Source organism: Dendrobates tinctorius, unplaced genomic scaffold (genome assembly GCF_039654945.1).
Source record: "Dendrobates tinctorius isolate UK_male_01 unplaced genomic scaffold, ASM3965494v1 ptg000058l, whole genome shotgun sequence".
In the NCBI taxonomy this organism is placed as follows: domain Eukaryota; kingdom Metazoa; phylum Chordata; class Amphibia; order Anura; family Dendrobatidae; genus Dendrobates; species Dendrobates tinctorius.
Genome location: NW_027361726.1, coordinates 17,507,114 through 17,516,624, shown reverse-complemented (window position 1 = coordinate 17,516,624; position 9,511 = coordinate 17,507,114). Strand labels below are relative to the sequence as shown.

The following is a 9,511-nucleotide window of genomic DNA, read 5'->3' as shown; positions in this document are numbered from 1 at the left end:
CTATGGGATTCCGCAATGCTGTGCTAATGCTGCGGTTTTTACCGCAGCGGAATCACTTTGTGGTAAAAAACGCAGCATGCTCAATTTTGCGGAATCGCGGCAATCCCGCACCCATAAGAATGCATTGTTCCGCTTACTTCCCACATGTGGTGTGCACAACATGCAGAAAGTAAGCAGAACATTTGCGGATGTACCCACGGTCCGGAGGAGAGGAGACTGTCCTCCGGGCTTTAGGTACCATATCCCTGTAAAAAATAGAATTTAAAATAAATATTGTTATTCTCACCTTCCGACGTCCCGCGCAGCCTTCCCGCCTCTCTCCACGCTCCCGGTCCCAGTAAGCCTTTGCGAAAATGCCCGCGATGGCGTCCGTTCTCGCGGGATCGCGATGTCTCGCGGTCATCCGCGAGACGTCGCGATCCTGCGAGAACGGACGCCATCGCGGGCATTTTCGCAAAGGATTACTGGTAACGGCTGCGCGGGACGTCGGAAGGTAAGAATAACACCATTTTTTTTTTTTTTTTTTTACATTCTTTTACTATTGATGCTGCATAGGCGGCCTCAGTAGTAAAAAGTTGGTCACACTTGTCAAACACTGTTTGACGAGTGTGACCAACCTGTCAATCAGTTCTCCAAGCGATGCTACAGATCGCTTGGAAAACGTTAGCATTCTGCAAGCTAATTACGCTTGCAAAATGCTAGTTTTTCAGCGGGAAAATCGCGGGAATTTAAAATGCGATTTTCCCACGGAATGGAATTCCGGAATTCTTGCGGTAATTTCCGCGAGAGTTCCTCTACGTGTGAACTTAGCCTTGCCCTTGGTGAAATAAAAAAAATTGAACCTGAAGTATTTTTTTTGTGAAAAAAAGTTAAATGTTCATTTTTTAAAAATATTCATTCCTGTGAAGCACCTGAAGGGTTAATAAACTTCTTGAATGTGGTTTTGAGCACCTTAAGGGGTGCAGTTTTTAGAATGGTGTCACTTTTGGGTATTTTCTATCATATAGACCCCTCAAAGTGGCTTCAAATGTGATGTGGTCCGTAAAAATAAAATGGTGTTACAAAAATGAGAAATCGCTGGTTAACTTTTAACCCTTATAACTTCCTAAGAAAAAAAAATTTTGTTCCAAAATTGTGCTGATGTAAAGTAAACATGTGGGAAATGTTACTTAAGTTTGTGCGCCGTATCTCTGTGATTTAAGGGCATAAAAATTCAAAGTTGGAAAATTGCGAAATTTTCAGAATTTTCACCAAATTTCTATTTTTTTCACTAATAAACGCAAGTTATGTGAATGAAATTTTACCACTAACATGAAGTACAATATGTCACGAGAAAACAATGTCAGAATCACCAGGATCCATGGAAGCGTTCCAGAGTTATTACCTCAAAGGGACAGTGGTCAGAATTGTAAAAATTGGCCCGGTCATGAACGTGCAAACCACCCTTGGGGGTTAAGGGGTTAATGTCAAATTTTTTCACAATTTTAGCATTTTTTCATAATGAATCACTACATATGCTGATGCTCCGTCCTTATACAAGTGTGCTTCTGAGCGGTCATTAAACACCACCACCACCTTCACCCCAGTTCATTTAAAAACTTCTTGCTAAAATCAAAAGTTTAACGCTGAAGAAAAATAATTTTAAAATATTTGTATTTATTTATCATCCCATGACGACTCAATAAGTAAACGTTCTAACAAAAGTTTCAACAACTGGAACATAACTTTATTGGAGATATATTCAGCTACAGTTATTACAAAAACTATTAAAAGTATTTGTGATCCATAAGGTGCAGACTGCAAATTCCTGCAGTACAATTACAGTATGAAAGTCATCGAAGACAGCTGCAGCATGTGACTGACAAATTTCACATCCAGGTTACAATTTTGCTTTGTAAAATCAACCTCTACCCATCTCTACTCCCATTACGCCATGTACAATAGGACTGCCTGCAAATTTTCATCCTCATGCTCGCAAACATTTCCCGGAGAATTGACGGCTGCAAAAAGATGCACCGTGTCATCTGGTCTGAGGAGTCTTTAGCTAAAAATATAAAATAAAAAATACAGGAATATTCATAACTTGAGAAATATCTTTCTTGGCCATGTGAAGGCTATGAGAAAGGGATTTTAAGTCCAAAAAATACTCCTCGTATGATGGAAACTCACCTGAAGTTAAGAGGAAAAAAAAACAACACATCTTGTTTATGTCAAATGGATGCGGGATCCACAGAAAAAGTAATGGAATGTAACTTATACAGGGGCTTTTGGATAGAAAAAAAATAATTTCGACATTCAGTATTTAAATACACAATAACCAGATGCTCTTAAAGAAAAAAAAAATATGCCACAAACCAGGAAAAAAAATAAAACAGTCATTACATAATGTTTGCTGTGCAAGAACATGACACAATGCAGGCATAAAAATGATCCTATTTTCTGATCAAAATGACAGCGAAATCCAAAACATATTATTCCCCTCCCCCTCCCTGTGAAGCATATAGTCATTCTGAAATGAGGTAAAGCACGGTACCAAGTGCAAGGCTTATTTGTGCTACATTAAAAAAAAATATGCAAAAAAAGAAAATAAAAAATGTAAAAAGCTTTAAACACACACATATATGCAGCATAGTTAGGTGTAAAATACAGTATTGTAACTCCGGGCTGGTCAATATTCACGTCTCCAGAATGCTGCTGGGTCATTTACGGATTCCAGGGTGCAACCAAATGATTTTTAATTTTGTTTTTTGGATTGAAACTTATTTTTTTAAATAGATTTGCTTTTCCCGCCAAGCTGAAAATTGCAATAATTGAACACCTTGTATAGAGGGGTGCAAAAAATGAGTCAAATAAGGTTTGAGCGAATATTGAGGCAGTCACAGAGAATTCAAATAAAAATACAAGAAAAGAAATCAGAAAGGGAAAAAAAACAAAACAAAGAAAACTACATGACATATTGATTTGGCAGAAATAGCAGAAAAAAAATGCTATGAGGACATTTTATATTTTACATCTTTTTAATGCAATTCCCAAGAATGAGAATATTTTATTTTTTGGAGTGAAGATTTTTTTTTTTCTTAGTGATTAAAAACTTTTTTTCCCTATATGTAAAATATAATTTTTGGTTCTATTAAGGTCCTGAAACAAAAATAAAATTAAGGACAGGAGTGATTGTTTTTTGTTTTTTTTTTAACTCTGCATATTTGTTTTGTGTTTTTTAATCAAGATTATTTCTGTTTTGGGGGGGAATAATGTTAAATTAAATATAAGTGTGTTTTTTGGATTTCTCCATAAAAAAAACAAAACAAATTTCATTTTACACTTTTAGGACTCATCTCTAATAAAAAAAACTCTTTCTTTAGGAAATTTAGTTTCTAGAAAAGAAAATAATAAAGATACAGCTTTATTATTTCCCCCTTTAAGGGAGATATGAAGGAGTCAGTCTTTAAGTTTGGCACTAGGGATAGAGAAAAAAAAAAATTGTGTAAGTGTGTGTAATATATATATATATATATATATATATATATATATATATATATATATATATATATATATATATATATATATATATATATATCATACATACACACACACATATATATATTTTTAGGGTCTACCTCCTCGTAGCGGCAGCGTACACTAGTGGCTTCCGCCAATGAAGCGATAGAGAAAAAAAGTAATTACAAGAATGCTGAAAACCAATTACATTTGGGAATGTTTGCCAAATTGTAGCCAAATCTTAGAATCTATGGTTGTAAATAGGGGGGGGGGGATGGGGAGATTTTCAAAAGCAAAAGATCATGATATATTTTTCTTTTTTAATTGTGATCACGTCTCAGAAGCATTTTGTAAATTTTGATTCAGGGTATAATTAATTATATTATAATCTTTAGCATGATAAAAGCCAAACGAAATCTAATTTTTGCTTTAACACTTTAAAAATAAATTTGAGATTAATTGCGAGTAATAGCCACTGGAAAATTCACAGAAATTATAGAAATTGAAATGTTAAGATACTTTTGCATTTTTTGGACAGTGGCACCAAAGAATTTAAGATTAAAATGCAACCACAAAAAAAAAAAAAAAAAAAAAAAAACTAAAGGGGAATGTGCAAATCTCTGATCGGCACAGCTCTCTCCCTGGCATTGATTTAGGGAAACCCTTTGATTTGTCTTGAGGCTTGAAACGTTCCTTGGAAAACAAGAAGAAAATAAAAATCAATTGCAGCAAACCTCCGATGATTTCACGGTGGATGAAGACGCCCCACTTTTGCTTTTTAAGAAACACGTAAATTAAAGAGGTAATATAGTTACAGTGCAAATAAAAAAATACGCATTTCAAGCATAATACATAAACATAGCACCGAGACAAATCAGAAAGCATGCGGGGAGGAAAAATTAAAGGATAAATGAGGTATTCAAGTGAAGACTGCCTACAGAGACTACGAATTTAGGAAATAACCCATCCCAATAATATATATTAAAAAAACAGCTTTCCCCCACTTGTCCTAACTAAAAGACGACATTGTCTTGACAGATTTTTTTTTTCTGGCAACATCATAAAAAAAAAAAAATTGATGGGTGGTTGCAAATGCAACTTAAATGAAGCGGAGACGAGTAAAGAGACTAATGAGTTAGACTGTGACGCCAAACACCACTCATTTGAAAATGTTGGGAGGTCCATCAATGGGGAATTTTTTTCTTTTGATCCCCTATTTTTTGTTATTAAATTTCCATTGCCGCCTGCCAAAAAAAAAAAAAAAAAAAAAAATTGTAAAACAATTACTGCATGTGCATCAAATACACTAATGACTAAGTCCACTTACGTGAACGGGCCTCGCGTCTATGTAGGCAGTGGGAATTTCTGAGGGAGGGGAAAGGAGGCTCAGAAAAATTTAAAAAAAGATTAAAAAAAAATAAAAATTGACCCATTTGTGGAGCTCATCCTTTCACGCGCTCCTTGACACAGGTCGGTGTTTGTAAGTGCAATGTACGTTGTAAAGGTTACGCTTTTCTTGTATGATGCTGGAAATTCCCATCGTAATGGAGAATCCCAATAAAACTTTTAGTAACACCCCTCCCCTCCCCCAACAATAACAGCCCTCGAAAAGTGAATAAAATACTCAACATATGTGAATATATAGCTATAGATCTCATTCACAGAGTCAAACTTTTACTTCACCATCTGCCCCTTCCCTATCAAAAGCCCAAAATCTGCTCCCTGCCACTATATCCAACCCCCACAAAAACAAATCAGTCATTCTCAATGGAGACATAGATAAAGCCCTCTTCTGAGGTGTGGACAAGTGACTGGATTGTGTTTGAGCATTGTATAATTACCCACAATGCAATGGGGGATCGAACTGGGTTTGGGGGGTATTTTTGATGTTTTTGAATGCTGTGCACCACCACGTATCTGAAATTGGTTACTCTGGATGGCATGAGCTCATTGTCATAGGGTTACAATGTATCGAAATTCCACATGGGCATCTGCCCACGGCAGCAGTGGCTAGGTGGTGGAGGGGGTGGATAACAAGATCCTTCAGCTGCTCACAACTTGAGGTTGATTTGCTTTCAGGCTCCTGAGGGCTCGTCTAGCCGCGGCAGATTTGGCAATTCTGTAACTCCTGCCGACACCTTTGAATTTGCCTTTTCCGACGACTTCCACGGTGACGCGAACTTTGCCATCGTATGTCCTCTCTGCCGGGCTGCCAACATAACAATAGATATCAGATGCTTTTTTTTTTTTTTTTTTTTTTAAATTACAGAATAAATAACACAAGACCAAGCAGCCTTACAGTTTGAGCTAATGAAAACCAGAAGAAAAAAAAAAAAAAATAACAAAAACCTCTGTTTATCAGATCCCAAAAAAATTTAAAAGTCACTACTGTAATCACCGGATTCACAATTTCAGCAAAGGAGCCTCGCACTCACCTGAATTTGGCCGTCTCTGGCTCCATTTCTAACAGTTCTCGCACCGGGGATCGGGGAACATTTGCTGAAAACTTTTCTGTAATGAAAATAGGTATTAGACCTACCGGTAATGATGTTTCCAGGAGTCCATCCTGACAGCACTATGGAGGACGTCCTCCTCCTCCTTACAGGGACAGGAAAGCACACGAGAGGTTAAAAGGCCATGTCCCACCCCCTTTCCCTCAGTGATTTGACAAGTACCACAAGGTGGATGATGCTAGTAACGGTTTAATGAAACAATCATATTACAGCATATGACATAACATAATACAACATAGTATAACATAACAGGGAGGGAACTACCCGTGCTGTCAGGATGGACTCCTGGAAACATCATTACCGGTAGGTCTAATACCTATTTTCCAGGACGTCCACCTGACAGCACTATGGAGAGTACCAAAGCACCTCCTCAGGGTGGGATTACTGCTTGGAGAACTTTTCTCCCGAATGCGGTTTGTTGGCCAGCTAACACATCTAGTTTGTAGTGTTTGCAGAATGTATTAAGACTAGCCCAGGTTGCCGCTCGACAAATTTGATCAACTGACGCCCCGCCCGCTCGGCCCATGAGGCCGATACCGCCCTTGTAGAGTGGGCTTTTAAGGAATCAGGCGGGCTGGCGCCTTCAGCCTGGTAAGCGTCCGAGATTACTGAGGTAATCCAACGCGCTATGGACGCCTTAGAGGCCTTCTTCCCTTTATTCCTACCACCAAAGAGAACGAACAGGTTCGGGTCGATACGCCAACTATTGGTGGCCTCTAGGTATTCTATAACTGCGCGCCTCACGTCTAGCGAGTGGAGCCGCCGCTCCTTCTCATTTCGGGGATTATCGCAGAAAGAGGGTAACACTACCTCCTGGTTCAGATTTCTTGTAGAGGCTACCTTCGGGGTAAATGCCGGGTCTAACCTTAGGATTATACTATCCTCTCTTATCTGGAGGTATGGATCCTTAGTGGATAGGGCCTGGATCTCCCCTATTCTTTTGGCCGTGGTAATGGCTACTAGAAAGGCCGTTTTACGAGTGAGAGCAGGGATGGCTATCTTCTCACTAAGGGCGAAAGTGTCCGAGCAGAGGAACCGAAGTACCAGGCCCAGGTCCCATGGCGGGGTGAGCTGCCTAATCGTGGGGCGCAGGCGCTGTGTGGCTTTTATAAACCTTATCACCCAGGGATGTGCAGCTAACTGATAATCATAGAAGGCGCTCAAAGCTGAAACCTGGACTTTTAGAGTACTGGGCCTGAGGCCTTTATTAAAACCTGCCTGCAGGAACCCTAGTATGTTAGGGAGATCCGGGGTACCTGCCACGAGCCCGGACCTGCCACCCTCCAAACAGAATCTCTTCCATATCTTCCGATAAATTGCCGACGTCACCGGCTTCCTGCTGGCCTGTAGGGTGGATATGACCTGCTCCGACAATCCTTTGGCCTTCAGGATGTCCCTCTCAGGATCCAAGCCGATAGATGGAGTCTTGCTGGGTCCGGGTGGTGGATCGGGCCCTGGTGGATGATGTTCTCCCACAAGGGCAGCTCGACTGGATCTTCTACTGCCATGGCTCCCAGAAGGGAAAACCAGCTTCTCCTCGGCCAGTATGGCACTATCAATATCACTCTTGCGTGGTCCTCGCGTATCTTTCTGAGCACTGCCGGTATGAGGGCCAGTGGTGGGAACGCATAAGAGAGGGATTCTCCCCAAGTCTGACTCAGGGCGTCTACGCCCTCTGGATGGTCCATCAGATTTAGGGAGTAGAATCTGGGAACCTTCGAGTTCTTGCGGCTTGTGAAGAGATCTATACTGGGGTTCCCCCAGCGCTGACAAAGCTGGTTGAAGATCTCTATGTTCAATTCCCACTCTGTCGGGTGGATCTGTTGTCTGCTCAGGTAGTCCGCCACTTCGTTTTGGGAACCCTCTAGATGTACCGCGGTCACGGATCGAACTGTCCGTTCTGCCCACGTGAATATCTTTTCCGCCAGTGCCTGTAGTGGTTGATGCCTGGTTCCTCCTTGGTGTTTCAGGAATGCCACTGTCGTTGTATTGTCGGATAAAATGCGAACATGACGACTCTTTAGTACCGACCGGTTTCTCCGCAACACTTCCCAGACCGCGAAGAGTTCCTTGAAATTGGAGGATCTGGCCTTGATGCTTGCTGGCCACTTCCCCTGGAAGATCTTCCCTTCTATGTGGGCTCCCCATCCCCACGCACTTGCGTCTGTGGTGACTACCACGTATGGAGAGGTTGTCCAATGCACGCCCACCTGAAGGTTCCTGGCCTGTAACCACCAGCGAAGGGACTCCTTTACTCGTCCTGAGAGTCTTAGGGGTTTGTCTAGCGACGCCTGACTCCTGTCCCACCTCGCGAGAATTTCTCTTTGTAACAACCGCGAGTGGAATTGGGCCCAACGGACACACTGGATGCAGGCCGTCATGAGGCCCAGGACCTCCATTGCTTCCCTTATGGAGCATTGACGCTTCAACAGACCTCTGGTTCTGGCCTGAATGGACTTCTGCTTCTGCTCGGGTAGCCAGGATATTCTGTCGGCTGAGTCTAGGAGGACTCCCAGGAATACCTTTCTGGTGTTTGGTGTGAGGTCCGACTTCTCCCAGTTGATCACCCAGCCCAGGAACTCCATCACAGTAGTTGTTCGGATCCTGTCTCGGATGAGCGCTTCTTTGGATCTTGCCACCAGTAAGAAGTCGTCCAGGTACGGCACAATCACAATACCCTGATCTCTCAGGTAGGCCACCACCTCTACCACCAGCTTTGTAAAGATCCTGGGAGCTGAGGCCAGCCCGAATGGAAGACCCTGGAACTGGAAATGGCAGGTCCGGGCTAGTGAACTGATCGCGAACCTTAGTAGGCTTTGGGATGAGGGATGAATAGGAACCTGATAATATGCCTTTTTTAGGTCTAGGGTGCACATAACTGCGTCCCTGTCTATCAGAGGAATTGCGGATCGGATTGATTCCATCCGGAACCTCCTGTATCTGACCCAAGCATTTAGTGGCTTCAGGTTTATGATGGTGTGGGCCTCGCCGGATTTCTTTGTAATTGCAAACAGGGAAGAGTAGTGACCTTTTCCTCTTTCTGATGGTGAAACTGGTATTATGACCCCTGAGTCTAACATGTCCTGAAGATCCGACCACATTGCGGAGTCCTCCTGGACGACAGTGGGGGCAATATATCTGTCGGGGGGAGGAGAATAGAGCTCTATCCTGTAACCTTCGCTGATGGTTCTGAGGACCCACTGATTGTTGGTGACTCGCGACCAGTTTGCTGCAAAGTGGCGAAGTCTCCCCCCAATGCCTATGGCGTCATTGTCTCCTCGACCTAGATGTCGATGCAAATGGGGGACCTCTGTTCTTCCCACTTTGGCTGAAGGAGCCTCTGTAGGAGCTTCTATTAGACCTCGCCCGGCCCCTAAACTCTGACTGTCCTCTGAAGAAGGAGCCTCTCCGAAAGGACTGGGACCGCCTGGGCTTTTCTTCCGGAAATCCCTTATTCTTATCAGACACCAGCTCAAGGATATTATCCAGGGCTGGACCAA

General features: G+C 42.2%; 1 protein-coding gene across 1 annotated transcript in view; it reads right to left on the bottom strand.

Annotated features, from left to right (window-relative positions):
• Positions 1–1,704: 1,704 nt before the first annotated feature.
• The window catches only part of DICER1 (dicer 1, ribonuclease III), a 96,544-nt gene continuing 88,737 nt past the window's right edge, over positions 1,705–9,511 (bottom strand). Inside the window, exons 27-28 of the mRNA XM_073578068.1 lie at positions 5,934–6,009; positions 1,705–5,707 (exon numbers count right to left, since the gene is read on the bottom strand). Coding sequence (XP_073434169.1) covers positions 5,542–5,707; positions 5,934–6,009 — 242 coding nt within the window. The 3' untranslated portion in view covers positions 1,705–5,541. The remainder of the gene's footprint in view (positions 5,708–5,933; positions 6,010–9,511) is intronic.